Genomic DNA, 20,734 nt, shown 5'->3' with positions numbered 1-20,734 from the left:
CCCTCAACCCTTTAACTTCGAGTCACTTAGAACTTGGGTGTAGACTCAGCTTGATCACCCTTCCCCCTGAGTGTTAATTCTGCCCAGCAAGCTGCTTCTGGCTTGAGTGCTTATGAGGAGAAACTGGTTCCCGAGCACAGGGTTGTGCCATTATCAGGGAATGATGAAAGGTTGTGTCTGGCCCCAGTTCCTAACTAGTCATCAATCAACAAATATTTATTTTCTACCTAACGGCTTGCCCAGTGCTATACTCATGAAGTATTCTGGTCCTGTCTCAAATGACATTGATAATTCAGCTGGAGGGAATTACCTCACGTAAAACAAAGAAAACGCATTTTTTCTGCTAAATATGTGAGCCTCTTGAGGGCAGGGCCCTGTTACATTCGTCTTTGGATCCCTGCGTTTGTAGGTGCTCAGGAGATGGTGCATGAATGAACAGATGGATACAAGAACAGATATTCAGTTCCTACTATGTTAGGGAGCTGTACATTGTACATTTCTCATTTTAATTTTCACAACCAAAGCTTAAGGTGTTATTTCTGATACTCCATACCTTTTTATGCACCTCTCCCCTTCCCCAGAAAACTAAGACCATAACAGGTTAAGTGGCTTACCCAGTGCCTCATGGTTGTCAAGTGGTCAGGAGGAGTGAACAACAGGATAAGTGACAATCCAGAAAAGAGGATAAATTTGTATTCACTGCCATATGTCTAGCCTATGGCCAAAAAGGACATCTCCTTTTCTGCTCAGCCTCCTTGCCCTCAGCCCTGGAGAGGCCTCTGTTCAGTAACCCCTCCTCCTTTTCTCTCTGTGGTATAGGTTGGCTATCAAGCAGGGAGCAATGGCCAGCCCCTTCCCTCGCAGTACATGAATGATCTGGACAGCGCCTTGGTGCCGGTGATCCATGGAGGGGCCTGCCAGCTCAGTGAGGGCCCTGTCGTCATGGAACTCATCTTTTATATTCTGGAAAACATCGCATAAACAGAGAAGACTTCATTTTTTTCTGTTCAGACTTGTTGCAACAGCAGTCATACCCAAATCATTTGCACTTTAAAACTGGAAGATTAAGCTTTTGTTAACACTATTAATGGGGTGGGGAATAGGGTGGGAGTGGGGGTTTGGGAGACGGGTGGGAAAGGGTGGTTAGGGGGACAGATGTTCCATAATTCTAAGTCTTCTATGCATTGTCCACCAAGAAGATCTGGGCAGCTTCTGTTCCTGCACAACAGTTATGCTATCCTCGCAGCTAATCCCCTTCTGTTACTGTTTAGACAAGAATTCCGCTCCTCTCTCAAGATTTACTTATGGTCATGTGCTCAGAAATGCTCAAATGGGTACAACCATCACCAAGGGTGGGATGGGGAGGGCAGAAGGGAAATAAAATATGAAGCATCCATTCTTGCACTCTTTATACAGCATTGGTATGAAAAGGATAATTCCCCACTGATCTTGTCCCAGTTACATCACAGCTGTTTATCAAGTAGAAGTCACACTTAGATTTTTGTGTTTACCAGATTATTCATTGAAGTGAATCGAAGACTCAAGGGCTTAATCTACTCTTCTAGTTTGGGAAGGCCACTCAGTGTAAATGTCATTTGGAGAGCAGAGCTGAGTTCAGGATTGCTGGAGATCTGCCTGTGTGGATGGCAGGTATTCAACTGGGTATTTCTGTGAATGCTGATGGAATACACCCAGGACGTTTTTAGTTATAAATACTGGAAGAATTTAAAAATATATTTTATTGAGAAATAATTTAAACTTCTAGGAAAGTTGCAAGTACAAAAAAACCCATGCATGCTACCCAGATTCCCTCTTGTTCACTTAACATTTTGCCCCATTTGATTTGTCAGGGTTTCTCTCTCCCTTTCTCCTTCTCCATAAAAAATTGAGGCATTTGAGAGTAAATTGCATACATCATAGGCCTTTACTCCTAAATGCTTATTTCCTAAAAATAAGGACATTCTCTTACACAACTGTAGGACACTTCTCTACTTCAAACATTGATTTGATACTTTAACCTGGCATCTGCCCAGTGATGTTCTTCGTAGCATTTTTTCCCTCCAGTAAACCTTCCAGTATAGAATCAGACGTGGCTATGGCTGTCATGACTTGTCTTAATCTTTTATGTCATTGATACATATTTTTTTGAGACAGAGTCTTGCTCTGTCACCCAGGCTGCAGTGCAGTGGCGCGATCTCGGCTCACTGCAACCTCCGCCTCCCAGGTTGAAGCGATTCTCCTGCCTCAGCCTCTGGAGTAGTTGGGATTACAGACGCCTGCCACCACCCCCAGATAATTTTTTTGTATTTTTAGTAGAGACAGGGTTTCACCATGTTGGCCAGGCCTGACCTCAAGTGATCCACCATCCTCTGCCTCCCTAACTGCTAGGATTACAGGCGTGACCCACCGTGCTCAGCCTCATTGATATTTTTGGTGAATGCCCTCCCACCCCCACCCTGTTTTTTTTTTTTTTTTTTTTTTTTTTTAAACAGAAAACAACTCAGTTTGATGTTTCCTTACATTTAGAATCGGGTTATGTGTTTTTGCCCAGAATGACTTGCCCAGAATACCCATCTGCTCCCTCATTGACAGTGGTAAATTTTGATCACTTGGTCAAGGTGTTGTCCAGCTTCTCTGTATATCCCCCCACCTGGAACTTATAACCAGTATATATAGACTTTCAGACCATGCAAATATCTTGCCTATGAAAGTGTCCCCTTAAATTAGTATGCATTGATGTTCGTTACCTGCACTGATCTTTTACTATGATGTTTGCAAAATGATTTTCCAATTCTAGCACATTCTCCACCTTTACAGGTTGTACTTGGTAGTCTACTATAAGCAGAAGCCCTTCCTTCCTAATTTATTTATTCACTTAATTATCATTATATACTCATAGACTGTTTTTTGTTTTGTTTTGAAACAGTGTCTCACTCTGTCATCCATACTGGAATGCAGTGTCACAATCTTAGCTCACTGCAGCCTCAAACTTCTGGGCTCAAGCAGTCCATCCACCTTGGCCTCCCAAAGTGCTGGGATTACAGGCATGAGCCACCAAGCCTGGCCTTTTTCAGTGGTTCCAATTCATTATTTTGGTACACAAATGGTCTCAGCTTTAGCTAGACAAGAGACCCTTCAAGCTGGCTCCTACATCCTGGTGACATGCTTTTTTGTTTTTGAGCACTTTTTCTATTTCTGTCCTAACAAGATGCTTCAGGCTTATCTTGTGGTTACCCTACCCTAGCCCTGGAATCAGCCATTTCTGCAAGGAGCTCTGGCTTCTTTTAATGGGAGTGGTATTAGAAACCAAAATCTGGTTTATCCATGATGTGTGATGCACTCTGACCTTTTTCTGTTTCATTAAAAAATTATTTTGGTCTTAGACCAAATGGATTCCACAACACACATTTTGAAAAGACTGCTTTAGGGCAGTGTACTCCATTGTCACTGGCATCTTCTGAAAGTCAAGGCTAAACTAGTTTTTCTGCAGTTATTAGCACAGCTCCAAGAATTCCCTGGAAACTAGCGCAGGCCTCTGGGACAGCGACAGGCTGCTCCCCAGTGGCTAGTGCTGGGTTTAGCATGAGGCAACAGCAGGCTGTGGAGCTGTTTGCAGCGGCAGCTGTTTTCCAGAGGCCTAAAGGCCTGGACTGTAAAATGTCTGTGTAGGTTCATCCTGCTCTCTGAGGTGGGAGCTTATAGTCGACATCTGCCTCTCCAAAGGTTTTACCAGTGGTGGCTGCACAGAACTCTTACTGTGACCTTTCCCACAGGCTCAGAGGTACTCAGAGCTTCTAAGGGGGAAGCTTAGTCCACACAGCAGTAGCTTATCAGGGCCAAGCCCTGGGAACCGCTACCTCCAAACCTGACAAGAACAGGAAGCACCTGTTAACAGGGGCAGCTTATTTTTGGTCTAATAGCCAGCTTTGTCTGAACATACCTCAAAAGTTTGGAACTTCTACAGGGACTGGTCCTGTTTTCCTGTGGTTTATCCTCCTGCTTGCTATAGTACTTACTACTTCTGGCTCAGTGCAAGCTGTTAAATTCTCCCACTAAGGACAAACTCTGGCCCTCAGATCCTTTCTCAGTGGCATCAAATGTCCTCTGTGTTTAGTAAAATCATTTGTGGAATTGGGCATAAAATAGCCAATGCTAGTTAATTGTTTTCCTTGTTTATCCTTGCTTTTATACAATATTGTAAGAATTATATAAAGCAAGGGACTGAACCACATTTCAAAATAGGCAAATTTTCTGGATTGTAAATTTAAAGATTGAGATACTGCGATCTTTCTGTACTGAAAAGGAATAGAGTTGCCATTATGGTAATTTATTAAATTTTTAAGAATTATTAAATGCTTACCAAATGCTAGGCAATGTATTTTTATCAACATCGTCTGAGGAGCTACTGGACTGTAGGGCTACAGAGATTGGAAATTTTGCCTCTGTAAATTCCCCACGTCTTGTCTTCCCCCAGCCACAGTGGTTCCTGAACACTGGTGGGCCCAAGATTTTCAGGTAATTTACCTCTAGATAGGTCACCTGGGAAATAATTTATGCATTTAACACATTTCAAACAACAATCAACCTGCTGAACATTGTTTCTGGAATTAGCAAGTTTGTAATGTTTCTATTTTTTTTTTTTTTTGACAGAGTTTTGCTCTTGTTCCCCAGGCTGGAGTGCAATGGCACTATCTTGGCTCACTGCAACCTCTGCCTCCCGAGTTCAAGTGATTCTCCAGCCTCAGCCTGCAGAGTATCGGGGATTAGATTACAGTCATACGCCACCATGCCCAGCTAATTTTGTATTTTTAGTAGAGATGGGGTTTCACATTGGTCAAGGTGGTCTCGAACTCCTGACCTCAGGTGATCTGCCCTCCTTGGCCTCCCGAAGTGTTAGGGTTACAGGTGTGAGCCACCTTGCCTGGCTGGTTTCTATTTTTATAATGCTAAAATAATAATAATGGCAAGGGGGATTCAGGGATTGTATGTAGTCAGAAGGGCTAAGGAGTAGGGAGAAATGATGTCATTTTAAAGCGTGGGCAGCTGAGGCAGAGAAGAAACAAATCCATCGATGGAGCTGACCCAGGTGCAAGCTCCCAGGATCTGCCAGTCTCAGTTGCATGGTTTCATCCTGAAAGCAGCTGCCCTTACTTAAGGGACAGTCTTTTGGGAGCTGCCCATGGAAAACAAGGCGTCAAAATCCAGAAGCAACAATGCAAGTTTCAGAATGGTGCTATGAGAAAGGAAAAATGTTAGAGTCACAGGAGTTTGCCCTTTAATTGTAAGTAAGACTTCTTGATTCTAAAAAATTTCCGTAGTTCATTCAACTCGCTAATTCAGAAGAAAGCGTGCATTGTATGAGATCAAATAACTGAAAATTTTAAAATGATTTGGGTTGTAGCTGGCTCCCAGCTGCAGGTGAGTCACTAATCTACAATGTTTGGTTACTGTATTTGTGTTTGTTTTGAGACAGAGTCTTGCTCTGTCACCCAGGCTGGAGTGCAGTGGTACAATCTAGGCTCACTGCAACCTCTGTTTCCTGGGCTCAAGCAATTCTTGTGTCTCAGCCTCCCTAGTAGCTGGGATTACAGGCGCCGGCCACCATGTCCAGCTAATTTTTGTTTTTAGTGGAGACGGAGTTTCTCCATGTTGGCCAGGCTGGTCTTGAATTCCTGACCTCAGGTGATCCACCTGCCTCAGCTTTTCAAAGTGGTAGGATTACAGGCGTGAGCCACCGTGTCTGGCCTGGTTACTGTATGTGGATAAATCTCAGGACAAGATGAGGCTGGGACAGGCTCCTCCCACAACAGTGACACATGCATGCCTTTGGTTACAACAAAGGCCTTTTAAGAACTTCAGTCTCCAAGTCTGGTGGGAGGCTTTGTCTTGCTTCCTCAGCCTGGAGGTTCTGTTTTGAAAGAGCAGAGAAGCAGACTGAAATTGAATGGGTTGCAAAGGAGAAACTTTGGAGCCATAGAAAACTTATGTATCAAAATAGGCCATTTTCAGCAGAGGCCTGAATTTAGAAACTCCTAGGGCTGGCTGGAACTTTAGAGGATAACCACAGTGGTCCCTAACCCTCTTAGGAAGCACTGGGTTGGATACACACCCTAAGGGGAGTAGGTTGGGTCAGGAACCCTTCCAGCCACTTTTCTTTGCTCTATAGGTTATGAAGGCTAACCACCCTCCTTTTCATTCTAGATTATTGCTGTGTTGCATACACGTGACTGCAATTAAGTGTTAAATCTCACATCTGTGGAAGTTTTGATAGCTCACTTCTGATAAGAATGGCCAGCCAGGTGCAGGTGCCGGCGGTGGGCGCCTGTAATCCCAGCTACTCAGGCGGCTGATGCAGGAGTATTGCTTGAACCTGGGAGGCGGGGGTTGCAGCGAGCCGAGATCGTGCCACTGCACTCCAGCCTGGACGACAGAGATACTCTAAAAAGGCCAGAGGGCTCCTGGGGAAAAAAGTCACTTGTGTGTGGTTCCTGCTCTGTGACCCACTAAAAGCTCTGCTTTTAAGGGCAAGGAAGCATGGTCCAGCCCTGTTATCCCCCAAAAGGACACACACACAAAGCTCAGTTCTTGAGCTGTGCTTAGGCAATACTATAGTGATCAGTAAGCTGAATGTATTTGCTTCACTTCTAACCTTTTTTTTTTTTTTTTGAGATGGAGTCTCGCTCTGTCGCCCAGGCTGGAGTGCAGTGGCCGGATCTCAGCTCACTGCAAGCTCCGCCTCCCGGGTTCACGCCATTCTCCTGCCTCAGCCTCCCGAGTAGCTGGGACTACAGGTGCCCACCACCTCGCCCGGCTAGTTTTTTAGTATTTTTTAGTAGAGACGGGGTTTCACCGTGTTAGCCAGGATGGTCTCGATCTCCTGACCTCGTGATCCGCCCGTCTCGGCCTCCCAAAGTGCTGGGATTACAGGCTTGAGCCACTGCGCCCGGCCCACTTCTAACCTTTTTTAAAGTGATTTGAGGAATGCTTTGTTGATCTTGAATTAATGCTTCAAAAAGGGGGTGGGGGAAGATGGGGTATTTCTAAGAAATGTAGAACATTTCAGTTTTGAATATTAAATCTATTACAACTACAGACCCCTTCATAGTCTCCATCCATTCAAAAAAACAAAGCCAAAGGAGAATTTCTTGGAAAAAACTAAGGACGTCCCCCAGGTAACCAGCTGAAGAGGCAAGGCTTTCCCTGCCCTCAAGAGGGAAGCCACAGCAGCCGTTTGTCACGTTACTGCTACCCTGGCTTTTAAAAAGTGACAGGGATCAGGACTTCTTTTGTTTAGGACTTTGATGGATACTCTGTAGTGGAGTATGAAATCCCTACAATGAGTTAGAGTTAGTTTCCTAAATAAATAAACATGGCTACAGAAAATTTTATATATATATTTTTTTCTTCCAGTTAACAGTCTTTTTTCTTGGGTGGGTGGACCAAACCCAAGATCCAACCTTCCCCTTACTTCCCACCAAGTAGTACCAAAAACAACTTGCCTCCTCCACTAAGTCCTTACGGAAGCAGGAAGGCTAGTGCAGCAGCTGTCAGGGATAAAGGCACAGGCAGAGCTGGGGTGACGGAGTTGTCTGGGACAGGCTACCACTGGCCCACTGGAGTCACGGAACCCTGACCCCACCCTCAGCAGGGGAGGTTCCCGATCACCCTCAAGTTCTCCCATCCCATAGCTATCTTTTAAAGGCACATCTAGAAGTGGTACAACTGGAGGCAGGTGTAAGCTATACACAGTTGCCACGCAGGGGTTAAGGGGCAGCAGGACTCCATGGCACAGAGGAATGAAGGTGTCCTTGCCCTCATCCAGACTGGGGGCAGGGGGAGACAGCAGGGAGATGGGCTCCTGGAACCCAGCCTGTTTCTGTAGGGGCCCCGGAGGGGCCAACAGGAAAGACCAGGGTTGTGGTCAGTAGTGCACGTGCTTAACAGGTCTTTGGTGCTTGAGTAGCAGCATCTCTCTTATGTACAAAGGCTTCTGAAGCCAGCAAAGCTGGGAAAGTCAACTTCTGCACAGTCGCGGCCTGACTCCTCTCCTGGTGCTGGCCATCGGCTACACAGGGGTGCAAAGCACAAGAAGTCAGTCTAAACTGCAGTGAAAACACAAAGATTTTAGAAAGGGTTTCCTGAAGATAGTTAAACCCTGGAAGGTTACCTTCTCTCCCCAATTCTACTGAGGAACATCAGAAACTCAGCCCACAAGCCCTCCCCAACAGTTTGGCCTCTTGGTCTTTCTCATAGATGAGAAACTCCTAGGTTTTCTCTCCAGATATGAGTTGAATAGTTAAGTAAAAGAAGGGGGCAAAAGTTCTAAAGGCCCAGAGAACTGCCCACCTCACAAGCCCCTGGGCTCCAGAACCAGCCAGTTCTCCGTGACCATCTGCACATCCTGGCCACTCAGAGGCTCCCGCAGCCTCACCTTCACCTCCAGCTTCCCCCCGGTGGGCTTCCTTCCATCCAGGACCTGTGAGGACCACAGAGGGAGATGGTAACTAAGGGGACAGAGATGGGGAACAGGCAGGTCCCTACATTCCCAGGAAAGAAGTGAGAGGAGCTAAGATGTCCTGTGGCATGAACACAGGAGTCTCCATTCATGACAACCCTACCCTCCCAGTACTTGGAGGAGGAAGTGGTGGTGGTTTTAGGTGAGTCTTATTTAAAAAGTAATAAATAAATCTAGACAAGCATGCTAGAGCTCTGTTCATTTTCTCCTCAATCCCCACGGCAACTTCTGGAAGAAACATTGGTTGAAGAAGCAGCCTTCCACTGACCTAAATCCTCACTTCACAGATGGCCAAGACAGAGAAGCAGATGCCTCTACGTGGCAGAGTGGGCACTGGAACCCCACGCCCAGGGTTTCTTCCCATTCACCACACTACTCCCTCTTCTGGGCAGAAGATGGGGCAGTCAGGGTACAAAGCAGTACAACAGGCCCAAGAAGTCCAGTCCCCCTCAGTGGCTCCAGTAGAGACCAGGGCCCACTTAAGAACAACTTCCCCAGGCAGGCAGTAGGAGCAGGTGTGCTGCAGTGGGAAGCGCCTCAGCCTACACAGGTTATCAGTAAGGAGCTGGTCATGGCTCTGCCAAGACACACCATATGAGCTTACAGAACCCCCTTTCCTCTTGGACCTGAGTTTCCTCATTTGTCAGAGGCAAGATCATATAGTCCTTGCCTGTGGAATCCACTGAGTTCATGGAAACAAGGAGGCTGCCTTCTGCTGGGTCCCTCTATGAGATTTCTCAGACCTTCTGAACCTCTCCATCTGTGAAATGAGGATTCCACCTACTCTAAGCACACTTGTGGAGAATTTCAAATTAAGTAATGAGCACGAAAACCTGCAACAAGGTGTGGTGTTCAGTGCATACTGGCTCTTGTCGTACCAACCCCTTTGGCTTGCCCACAGCCCAGTCCCTACCTCCACAATTTCTCTGATCTCACACTCATTCTCCAGCCGCTCCAGTTTCAGGTGTGCTGTGCCAACCAGTTTGTCGCTTCTGAAGAAGGACCTGGGGAGCCAAGAGGCAGCAGAGGATTGGACTGGGCAGGGAAGGCAGGAATGTGCTGGCTGAGCTCATGCAGGGGCAGCAGTGACAAACGCTTTTCCCTCCTCCCAGCCCGCGTGGCAGTGTGACTGATGGGAGCCTCACCCTTTGTGGAAAATCTCAAACTTGATGCCTTTGCTCTGGATCACCCTCTTGAAGCCCCGGTGGTTTCGGTTGATGTTTAGTTTGAAGAGTTGATCAAATTCTGGCAAAGGGGGAGAAAGCAAGGAGGGGCTTGGCTCTCGGGATTTCCTGAGGAAGTGGAAATGGAGGCCCAGGGCTGGCTGCCTTCCCCCAATCTCTCCACCTGCATTTTGGGGTGACTGCCTCCAAAGGGTGGTAGAGCATCGAGGTCCTGGCCTTGGAAGTGAGTTTTTGTACTCTTTAGACATAGATTATAACAAAGTAGGAAAGACTTGGAACTGGGATACAGAATTCCCGGGTTCATATCCCATTTCTACCACTTCCTTGCCATGAGGCCCCAGGCAAGTTCCTGTACCTCTGCGCGTTTCTCCAACTACAGAAGAGGCATGTTAACAGCACCTTTATCTCCCAAGTGGGGTGGATCGAGTAAGGGCATAGATGGGAACCCACTCTGGAAACACCAGTGCTGCCCACACTCTCTGAGACAGAGGAGAAAGAGGCCCACATGTGGCCCTCACCTGGAGAATTTGTGTTCTTCACCACAGCTGTTTTGCTTTTTTGAGCTTGGTCCTAAGCAGTGAGGAGGGAGAAGTCAGGACAGTGTATAAACACAGAGGCACACAGGGCAGGCACTGCAGCCAGGCCTCCCAGGGATGGGAAGAAAGTGAGCACAGGGTCCTGGAATGCAAGGCAGGTTTCAGAGGATCCTACTTCTACCTGAAGCTCACCGAGTTAGGATAATGAAACTCAAACCGCACAAAAGCATCCAGGTCATCCGGAGTCACCCCTGGGAAGGAGAAAAGGGAGTCAAGTCAGAGGGAGTGGTCAGGAGCCTAGCACTTGGGGTGGAGTGTCCAGGCAAGAGCCTCCTGGAGTAGGGGCGGCCCTAGAGTTACCTGGAGGGGCTGGGAGGTTCATTCCCCGGACAATGATCAGATGCATTTCTGTGCTGTTGAGTTCGGAGAAGATCCTAGAGCCAAGAGGGAAGGAGAAAATGCTCAAAGTGAAAGACAGTGGTGGAACTAGGTCCCTTCTTCCAGGGCCTGTATGCTCAGCTGGGTGGTGACAGGAGGGAGGGAAGGCAGAGCTGGTATGCAGACCTTGGTCACTGACTTCTGGTCCAGAGCTCTTTCCACAGCACCCAGACAGCTGTGTGCTCTTCACTGGCATGCACCCTGTCCTACTCCTCAGCAGCCCCAGTGCCCACAGCGGAGCCAGGCTTGGCAAGCCTCACTAAAGGGGTAGAAGTCTCTGGCCTGGGCTCCTAGCCTCCTGCTCCTCCCTGCCTGGAGCCCCTGTTTCCCTAGGCCTTGGTACCTCACAGTCTGGAATGTCTTCAACTCAAAGTGGTGGCTGGGAGGGTCGAGGCCCTGAGCCTGGGCCAGCTGCAGGATCTCCAGCTGTTTCCTGCGGTCCTGAGCAAGCTTCTCAAATCTGACAGGGATGGGTACGTCAGCATGACGATGGATTTTCTGCTCCCCACCCCAGGAGCCCAGCCCCAGCCCTTGCACTTACCGGGTGGTCTCAGCCACGTTGCCCTGGTGCATGAACTGCTTGGAGAACAGCAGGCACTTCTGAAAATAGAGGCCCAGAGTGACTCCCGAGCCCAGAGCAGGACCTGCCTCGGTTGGCATTCAAGGGTAGACTTCTCAAAGCTTCAACCTTCCTCTGTAGCCTAACCTCTGTCCTCCCATAACACAACCCCAAGGGCACTACTCCCAAGTCCCATCAGGTTTCTCTGCCTACACTTTTGCCATTTTCTCTTCGGAGGTCAGCCATTCCCCAAATTAGCAACTCCTTCCATCAAAACCTAATTCAAACATCCCCTCAGAAGGCAGCCTTTCCAGAACAGGTGGCAGTTCAGATAGATAGATACATAAACATACACGCACATCACAATGTTCTTTCCCTCTTCTCTATTATTTGAACTCTGTACCACCCTGAAAGAGGGGTATTATCACCCCATCTCACAGATGAGGAAAATGTAGTTCAGAAAGGGAAGTGCCTTGCCCAAGTCACACAGCAAGTAAGTGGAAGAGCTAAGAATTTGAGTCCAGGGCCATGTGGTCTGAGCTCCAGGCCTTCTTCCATGGGGAGGCTGTGGGGCCAGAGGGGAGGAACAGATGAGGGACCTACTGACCTCTTGTTGCTCCAGAAGCATTTTTTGCAGCTGGGCATACACCTCCTCCACCTTCTGGGAGAGTCGCAGGTCCTCGTGGTGGATGAGGATGAAGTCACCCTCCTCATCCGTCAAGGGCGAAGGCACCTACCCAGGTCACAAGGCCCCTCGGGCCCCAAAAGTCAGATTACTCCTCTACCAAGTCCAACAAAGGCAGGAACTCAAACTAAACAATTCCTCAGTTTCTACTAAAGTCCACTGATGACAACTCATCGCCTCCCATTCTATCCCAAGATAACACTCTTGCCTCCCATGGCCTGGCCCAGCCTTGTCATCTCTGACCACGGGCAGCCCACCTTCCCTTCTCCTGGTTTCCTTTGGGGCCGTGAGGTAGAGGGGTATAAGGAAAAGGCTCTTTTTCCCAGCTGTCAAATCATGTCCTGTCCAAACCCCACCTCATCCCAGAAGCTGCCCTCGTTCACAGCCTGTCAAGCCTGCCAGTCACCTTCTCTGCCTGAGAAGTCCTGGTGGTTAACCAGGTGGGACTCACCTTGGACAGATCAACAGGTCTGCCACCTCGGGCCTGGATGATCTGAGCCTCAAGACATTTGGCCACCCGCAGATGGGCTTTGGCCTGCTCCAGGTCCTGGCTGCGCTTGGCCTGCAGGGCTGCCCGCTGGTACTGCAGTTTCCGTGCCTCCAGGAGTGCCAGCTGCTCCCGCACTGAAGCGAGAAGGCCACTGGTTAAGGCCACACCTGCCCTCCCTAGGCCCTCAGTTCTTCACCCTGCTTGTCCCCAACTCACCAGACGGACTAGGTGACTCCTTAGAACTTGAGGCCTTGGGCTCAGGCAGGGGCTGAAATGAAGGGACCGTGGGCCGTGCAGGTTTCTTGGCCACTGGGGCCTGTGCTGGGGGCTCACCCTGCAGGTGCCCAGGAGGCTGTTAGGAGGCGATCTGTTCCCCAGCATGGCCAAGGGGGCTCCCAGACTTGCTTGGGCTCTCTTCCTAACGCTGTACTAAATCACTGTGTGACCTGAGATGGGTGGCTTCTCTTCCTGGGCCCTAAAAGATCTGAGAGCTAGAAGCAGCCTCAGAAGCTCTCACATCTAACCTCCCCAACAGGAGACAGACTGCAGGATAATGGGGATACAGCCGGAGCTCTGGGTTCAGAAAGACCTTGGTCTGAATCCTAGCTCTGCTATTTCCTAGCTGGGTGTCCTTGGACAAGTTTTTTCTCTGTACAGTGGAGAAAAGAATATGTACCTTACTGGGCTTGTTAGTATGGACAATAGGGTCTGGGTTTACCCCTCACCTGCTATTCTCCCCACCAGCCCTGAAGTCGATCCCTCAGCCAAACCTCATCCTCGTCTTCATCAGCTGGGCCTGTATCCTCCGCGGAGGCCAGTTTCTCTGCAGCTGCCAATGTCGCTGCCACTGAGACCTCTTCAACACCCATAGTGGGCTCCAGGCCAGGGATGGGGGGAAATCCTGTGGGAAAGAGACAGCATGGGAGGGGCAGGGAGCAGCCTCAGAGAAGCACAGAGCTACCCAGGGCCCTGTCTGGGGCATGGCTCTGCTGGGCATGGCTGGGATGGATGGCTCCACAGTGGGAAGGCAGAGACATGAGCAGTCATCCCCACTGGCTGTCCCCCATTCCCTTCTTGCCCAGGGACCACCTCCTCACAGAGCCCCTAGGCCATGCCCCACTCACCTGGAGGAACAGGCAACTCAGCAAAGTTGACTTTCCGTCCTGCTCGGTGTGCTCGAATAGCATCTTGATATTGCTGCAAGGGAAGGAAGGGAGGGGCCTGTGGTTGGCAGCAGCCCATAGGCCCCCTGCCCAACATGACACACAGCGGGGCAAGGAGAGGGAGACTGGTGGGAAGACAGCAGCCCTGGGAGAAAAAAAGATCCTTGAGGCAACAAAAGCCCCAGAGAGACAAAGAGATGAAGGTTCAGAAAAGACGAAGACTAGCCGGGGGACCAGGGAGACAGAGCACCCAGCCAGGGAAGAGGCCAGCACAGGCAGGGGCTGCACAGCCACGGGCCCACCTTGGCAATGCGCTCATGCATCCGAGCCTTGCGCTCGTCCCCACCGCTCCGGGCCTGGATGCCTGCCTCGCGGTACTTGTTCAGCCTTTGCTGCAGGGCATCCAGCACCATCTGTGACTCTGTAGGGGCCACTTGAAGGAAAGAAGGAAGAAGTGGGCATCAGCTCAGCCTGCCCCCCAATGCCTGCAGGTCCCCACACCACAGTCCCACCATCCTGCCCTACCTGGGGTTGCTGGGATGTCAGGGGCCATCACTGGCTGCACTCGCTCCACAGCTGGGGGAATGACTGAGGGTGCTGTGGAAGCCTGAGAAGGCTGCCGGGGCTTTAGATCTAGGGGACCCAGAGTAGATGTGTAGGTGGGAGGGCCTGGTCAGCCCCAGGCCTGCTACTCCTCCCCAACCCTACCCCAGCCTGAGCAGATACATACTGACCCTCAGGTGCCGGGGGCATGGCACTCAGATCCACGGGCTGCCCCTTCTCCAGGGCCTCCAGGACAGCACCGAATCTCTGCAGAAGTTGGAAAAGCAGGTGTGGGTGAAAGCGGGGGGACCCCAAGAGCCTGGGCTGAAAAAACCCCCACTCAGGCCAATCTCACTCAATCTCAGTCTAGCTCCCTTTTTGAGCCTGTTTCCCCCATCTATAAAATGAGGGTGGGTGGCCTGAGCCAGATGCCATACCTTCCCAATCTTCATGAGCTCTCGCGCACGGTCTAGCTCGCCAGCCCGCTTGGCACTGAGGGCAGCCACTTTGTACTCTCTCTGTCGGGATGACAGCAGGGCCCGTGGGTCTGGGTCTGAGTCTGAAATGGGCTGAGCAGAAACGCCAGGGAGGCTGGTCTCAGGTTGGGAGGGGTTGTCTATAAGGAAGCAAACAGTCCCCAGAGAGCACATGAGGGTCACAGAAGAAGGTGCCCATGGACCTCACTGGCCTGAGGATGTCCTGGGGAGGATGTGACCAATGGTAATGAACAGTGGTGGCAAGTTGGGGAGACAGGCTGTGGGCTATGACCCCAGGAACTAGACCAGGATTTGGGCATCTGCAGATACCTGACTTCAAGGCAGGGGGAGCTGGAGGGTCTGCCTCAGGGGTCCTGTTGGCTGGTTCCTGGGGGGCCAGGGGCCGCTTTCCTAAGGCCACTGGAGGTGGGATCTCATCCTCATTGATCTTTCTGCCTCTCCTCACAGCGGCTAGCTGTGACTCCAAGGTCTGAGGGAGAGAACTGGTCCAGAAACCCAGCCAGCCATCTCAGCCCAGACCCTGCTCCAAGACAGGCCAGGGGTGGCTCCCCAACCCCCGAAGTCTGGTGGGGTGACCTCCCCTCCACTGGTGCAATCTCCACCAGCCGCCTTCCATGCAGCCCCCTCCCCTGCCCTGCTCCCAGCCTAGCCCAACTCACCTTCAGGCCGCGCTCGCAGCGCCTGGCTTTGGCTGCTTCGCCCGCCTCCTTGGCGCTGGCTGCAGCCTCTCGGTAGTTGTGAATCCGTTCCTCCAGCAAAGCGTGTAGCCCGTGAGATGCTCTGGCCTATGAACAATTCGGTTAAGGGCCTGGCCACTCCAGGGCCTGCTAGGCCTACCATTCTCCCTCTGCGGAAGCTGCCCCAGAAGATGGAGTTCTGGGACTCCAGGAGAAAGAAGAGCCTAAAAACCTTAAGGCAGGAAGCAAAGGCTCACTGGAGAGGCCAGAGGCCATGGCAGAGGCAAATACAGAGCCCCAACTGGTGGAAGCCAGGAAATGGCTCCCGGGGGTGGTGTGGGAGAACAGAGAGGCTTTTGAGGCTGGCAGCCACGGAGGAGTTTCTTGTGCTCAGTTTCTGCTTGGGGCGGCTGTTGGAGGAGGGTCCTGGAAAGGGTGACTGCAGCCTTGACATGCAGGCCAGGCCACACACGTGTTATGTCTGGGCACACAGGAGCATCAGAGGCACAGGGGTCCTCCTCCAGAACCCACCTGAGCTGCTGGGGCTGAAGCTGTCAGGACGGCTGTCTGCACTGGAGGTTCAGTGTCTTCTAGGTCCTTCTCCTCCTCAGAGCCGCCTGGGCCAGCTGCCTCATTACCATCCAGGGGCTCAGTCTCCTCGTCCACACCTAAGACCTCCTGCAGCTCCGTCTAGGGAGACAAAACACAGCCCAGGAGCTTGGGGGCCTCAAGACCATACCCACGACATGACCTGAGAGTAAAGGACCCTCTCTGCCAGCAATATTCCCTAACGTCAGTCACTGTGCCTCAGTCCCCTTCACCAAAACATTTCTTTAATCTGACCAAGGATAGCCTCGAAAAAAGTAATTACTCCAAATCTGAGAATTCCCAACCGCAGAGCTTAGACCAGAAGTCAGAGACACGCCACCCATTGTACAGCCAGGAGGGGCAAGCACTCACTCAGAGTCAGAGACCAGAGGGGCACCCCCAGCCTCTCTCCACTGCCCTCTCCTCCACCAGGCCCAAGCTTGCCTCAGAGCCCTGGGATACCAGCCTGGCAGACACACCAGCAGCTCTGCATCTTCCTCCAGCCCTTCCTCCTCCTCCTCCTCCTCCACATCCTGCATACAGTCTGCTGCCAACTTCTCAATGTGGGCCATGGGCAGGGGGGCTGGGGGAAGAAGGTCACAGCAGGTCAGCACAGCACAGATAAGGTCGGGGATGAGTAAAGGAGGGGCTTGGTAGATCCACCTAGACAGAAATCCCCCTTTCCTCCCACGGCAGAGGCCCACCTGGAAAACTGCTCTTCCTTTAAGACCGAGTTCAAAAGACCCTCAACAGGGAAACCTTCCTCGGCCCCCCACCAAGCAACAAGCTGCTCCTTTCTCTGCACCTCCGCCTACAGTAGCCTGACATAGACATGACCATCCACTCTCTCCAACCTCCAACCACACCTTTCACATCTATAAAGATTTTCAAAGTCCAATTGAGCTTCACAACAAATCTGCAAGATGGATAATATCCCCTTTTCATATATTGAATAAACTGAGAAACTTCCAACATTAATTTTTATATCACTGCAATCCTAGTAAGTGGCAGAGCTAGGATTCAAACCTAGGCTTGTGCCACCCCAAGGCAGGAGTGGCGAGCCCCTTCCTAGGTCCTCCCATTATCCTCAGCTCAGGGACACACAGGATGGTGGGGATGGGTGGGGGAATTCTCTGAGGGTTCCTGGTGAAAAGAGAGGAAGATTGAGACCCCCTGATCCTCCCAGGCCTAAAGTCTCTGTTCTCATCTGGGCTGTGGAGGGAGATTCCACTTAACTCACTGGACACAATTTCTATGTACTTCCTATGTACCCAGTTCAGTCTGTGCTAACTGGGCCCCTACCCTACACCAGTACCGTGGCTAGGGCTAAGGATGGGGACCTGAGTCAGTCTGAGAAACACATTTGTCCACAACGGGGAGGGGCCAGCCCAGGCCATGACACAAGGTGGGGAAGCAGGGTGAGGCCGCCTCTTGGAGGGAGTGCTGCAGAAGGTACATGGGTATTGGAAGGACCAGGGGATCTGGCTGGCTCCCTCCAGCTGCAAGGGAACCCCTCTACCATCTTGTCCCAGCCTGTGCCCATCTTGTCCCAGCACCAAGCCCAGCCCTGTGTCCAAACTCACCCTGCCCCTTGGGTGCTGGCTTCTTGCCTGTAGTGTGTGCTTCCCCTGTGAGAGCCAGCAGCTCAGCCTCCAGGTCCTCATCATCTTCAGCCTCATCTATGCCCAGCAGCATGTCCTCAGGGCCAAACTCCATAAACAGCCCCATCTGAGAGCAGAGCAGGACTCTCAGGAACCACACAACAAGGAGGGTAGAGCCCAGCCCCAGAGCCAGACTTGAGACTCTCCATGTCACCATCAGTGGCTCCTTCAGCCTGGGAGGCCCAATGTGCAGAAAGAAACTGAGGCCTGCAACATTACTCCTTGAGACACCTTCCTAGGGACTCAATAAAAAACCCAGCAAGACCACACTGAAACTGAGATAGTCTTGTGAGAGAGTCAGAACTTAAAACACATTACCATTATTACGACTAACAGCAATAGCTGCCATGCACTGTTCTTAGTGTTCTATGTGATTATCTTATCTCAAGTAATTCTCACAATTCTGAGAAGGTCCTATTTTTTAAAACTCTGGTAAAACACATACAATATGAAATGTAACATCTTAACCACTGTTAAGGATGAGTTCAATGGCATAAGGACATTCACATTATCCTGCTACCATCGCCATCATCCATCCACAGAACTCTTTTCATATTGTAAAACAAACTTTCTACCCATTAAACACTAACCCCTCCTCCCTCCTTCCAGCCCCTGGTAAGCACCAGGCGCTGTTTCCATGAATCTGACCACTCTAGGTAGAGGCACATCCTTTTTTTTTTCCTGAGACAGAGTCTGGCTGTTGCCCAGGCTGGAGTGCAGCGGTGCTATCTTGGCTCACTGCAACCTCTGCCTCCCGGGTTTAAGCGATTCTCCTGCCTCAGCCTCCCAAGTAGCTGGGACTACAGGCACCCGCCACCTCACCCAGCTAATTTTTGTATTTTTAGTAGAGATGGGGTTTCACTATGTTGGCCAGGCTGGTCTCAAACTCCTGACCTCAGGTGATCCACCCGCCTCGGCCTCCCAAAGTGCTGGGATTACAGGCGTGAGCCACGGTGCCCAGCTCACATTCTGTTTTTATCCCAATGTTCAGATGAAACTGAGTCTTGTGAGACAGAATTTAAAACAAGCTCTTTGCGACTTCAGTCTATGCCCTTTACCCCACCTCCTTTCTTACCTTTTTAAAGACAGTAAAAACAGACCAAGAAGTCTCAAGACGTAGGCCCAGAAGGAATAAAGGAAGAAAGCTGGTGAGGAAACGCCCCTGTTCTTCCACTTGGGGCGCAGCCATCTATTCCTAGGCAGTGAAGTTCTCCCACTGACTACAGCCCTCACACCCTGGCATCCCTGGCTAACAAGCAAAGTTGTGACCCTATCTGAGGAACCCATGAGAACACTGCCATCCCATCAGAACATCCTAAACTTTGGTGATTCCTGAACCCTCTCCCCACTTGTGTGTGGCAGGGATTAATAGGAGGGTGCCTAAGGGCTCTGCCACCTCCAGGAGACACTGCTCCAAGTCTCTGAACTAATGGGGGAACTACATGTGATCCAGTTTGCCTAAGCTGTCTAGGGACTCCCATCCCCAAACCGACCCAGTAGCCTAGAAGGCTAAGTTCCATACCTGCTTGGCAGCGGCCACCCCTTGGCCTCTGGCCTGAGGGCCCTTCCGAGGTCTTGGCCCTGGCATTGTCGCAGCCTAGATACCTATGGAAGAGTTACAGAGATTTAGGCTGGAGTAGCCCATAAGCCCCGCCCCCAACAGTGCTACCTGTGGTAAGGTGTGGATAGCAAACTCCTAAAGAAGGCAATGCTGAACGCCAAAGGATGTTACCTTTAATTAAAGCACTGAAGCAGCACAGGCCATGGGAGGGATGGGGATCACCTGTTACTGGGGAGTGTTCTGAACAGACTCAAATTTAAAAAGCACATCCAGGGAAGTACTCTAGGTTCGGGGTGGGTGGAAGGCTGGGTAGAATTCAAAAAGGCTCTAAAGCTGTGCTTATGGAAGCCACAGCTGGCTATTTAATTTTAAATTGCAATGAATTAAAATGAAATAAAGCTAAAAATCCAGTCCATCAGCCACAACAGACACATTCCAAGTGCTTAACAGCCATATGCGGCAAGGGGCTATGACCAGACAGCCCACACACACAACATTTTCATCAACCAAGGACACTTTATCAAAGTTCCATCTCACAGCTGTGCTCTGGAGAAAGCTGTCTCAGCATTCTGATTCCCATAAAGATCTCACAGTCATTCACAGGACCTCCTGTGTCAGACCTTGTAATGGGCAATGGGAGCGCAGAAATGAATCTAAGACGGTCTCAGCCCTCAAGGACCATGTATATGGTGGAGGTGGACTACACGGGGTTGCCCCAGGGGCTATGGGTGCCCTGAGGTGACCCCTTCTTCAGCACTGGGAGAAAAGCCGCCTCCTTTGAGGCGGCTTTTCGTGACTCAGCCTGGGCTGAGTCACGCAAATAAGTTGGGAGAAAGAGGTGAATAGGATTCCTCGCCGAGGGAACACCTGATGGCTCTGAAGTGGGGAGCAGCTTGGCTCGTACAAGGGAATCTGAGGCCTGGTATGACTGGGGCATAAGCGGTGAGGCCTGAATGCACAAGCCGAGATGGAAGTGGCACAACATGAAAACCTCTAAGCCGAAAAGTGTTTGGGCAGTATTCTGAGGGCGCTGGGAAAGAAGTGGCAGGATCAGATCGGTGTTTCAGAAACCCCACTCTGGCGGCAAAGGGTAGGTGCACAGGAGGTAGGGGCAGAAGGCAGGAAGCCGGCGCATCTCGCCACAGCCCAGGCAGGGAGACCAGCTGACGGGCGTGGAGGCGGCGGGGAGCGGGCGGAGGAGCTGGCTGGCGCTCCGGGAGACTCTCAGTGTCAGATTTCGGGACTTAGGTGAGCGGCAGGGCCCCGGGAGTGACCCTGGCTCAGGTGAAAGCGAGGCCAGTCAGACACTCCAAGGCTGCGGCCCCGATGACAGAGCCAGGCCTCAGGAGAGATGGGCAACGGAGTCCGTAGGGGGAGGCGACACGGAACCCCCACTCCCGCGCGGCGGGACGCGCCGCCCTGCCCCGCCCGCGCCGCCTCCATCTCCCCCGCGGTCCCCCAGAGCTCCCCACGCCGAGGGGCGGTGACACGGCATACCTCGCGGTGAATCCAAGCCAAACCCCGGCCTTCTCCCACCCGGCACCGCCCTGCGCTCCCGCGGGCCCTCGGCCGCAGCGGTAGCGACAGGAAGCGCCTGCCGGGGAGGCGGCTCGCGCGCAACACGTGACCCCACTGGC

The 20,734-nt window shown here is 51.2% G+C and overlaps 2 protein-coding genes across 11 annotated transcripts in view; one reads left to right on the top strand and one right to left on the bottom strand.

The window, feature by feature from the left end:
- The window catches only part of ZFYVE9 (zinc finger FYVE-type containing 9), a 208,383-nt gene extending 206,979 nt beyond the window's left edge, over positions 1 to 1,404 (top strand). For 3 of the 5 annotated variants that reach the window (XM_033226369.1, XM_033226367.1, XM_033226368.1), the window contains one exon: positions 820 to 1,396. In XM_033226369.1, the coding sequence (XP_033082260.1) occupies positions 820 to 981 (162 nt within the window). In that variant the 3' untranslated portion in view covers positions 982 to 1,396. Of the gene's footprint in view, positions 1 to 819 lie in introns of all 5 variants that reach the window. The other 2 variants (XM_033226366.1, XM_033226370.1) reach the window with 2 other exon arrangements.
- CC2D1B (coiled-coil and C2 domain containing 1B) lies at positions 486 to 20,725 on the bottom strand. Of its 6 annotated transcripts, none has more exons than XM_033226374.1 (25): positions 20,595 to 20,725; positions 19,059 to 19,141; positions 17,459 to 17,603; positions 16,355 to 16,458; positions 15,819 to 15,977; positions 15,270 to 15,395; positions 14,920 to 15,079; positions 14,551 to 14,729; positions 14,305 to 14,380; positions 14,096 to 14,203; positions 13,873 to 14,003; positions 13,532 to 13,604; positions 13,178 to 13,308; positions 12,624 to 12,741; positions 12,369 to 12,541; positions 11,840 to 11,965; positions 11,215 to 11,273; positions 11,017 to 11,133; positions 10,596 to 10,669; positions 10,428 to 10,486; positions 10,218 to 10,269; positions 9,661 to 9,760; positions 9,429 to 9,519; positions 8,347 to 8,476; positions 486 to 963 (listed from the first exon to the last, which is right to left on the bottom strand). In XM_033226374.1, the coding sequence occupies exons 2-24, from the start codon at positions 19,122 to 19,124 to the stop codon at positions 8,348 to 8,350; spliced, it is 2,556 nt and encodes an 851-aa protein (XP_033082265.1). In that variant the 5' UTR covers positions 19,125 to 19,141; positions 20,595 to 20,725; the 3' UTR covers positions 486 to 963; position 8,347. The 6 variants fall into 6 exon arrangements, 5 of the variants coding, with proteins under 5 accessions (XP_033082265.1, XP_033082264.1, XP_033082263.1 ...); XM_033226373.1 differs by lacking the exon at positions 486 to 963 and adding an exon at positions 7,375 to 8,065 and having other exon boundaries at positions 15,270 to 15,390; positions 15,814 to 15,977; XM_033226372.1 differs by lacking the exon at positions 486 to 963 and adding an exon at positions 7,375 to 8,065.
- Positions 20,726 to 20,734: the final 9 nt, after the last annotated feature.

Source organism: Trachypithecus francoisi, unplaced genomic scaffold (genome assembly GCF_009764315.1).
Source record: "Trachypithecus francoisi isolate TF-2019V2 unplaced genomic scaffold, Tfra_2.0 Lachesis_group12, whole genome shotgun sequence".
NCBI classification, from domain to species: domain Eukaryota; kingdom Metazoa; phylum Chordata; class Mammalia; order Primates; family Cercopithecidae; genus Trachypithecus; species Trachypithecus francoisi.
Note: the sequence above shows the minus strand (reverse complement) of the source record. Positions and strands in the feature narration are given on the sequence as shown.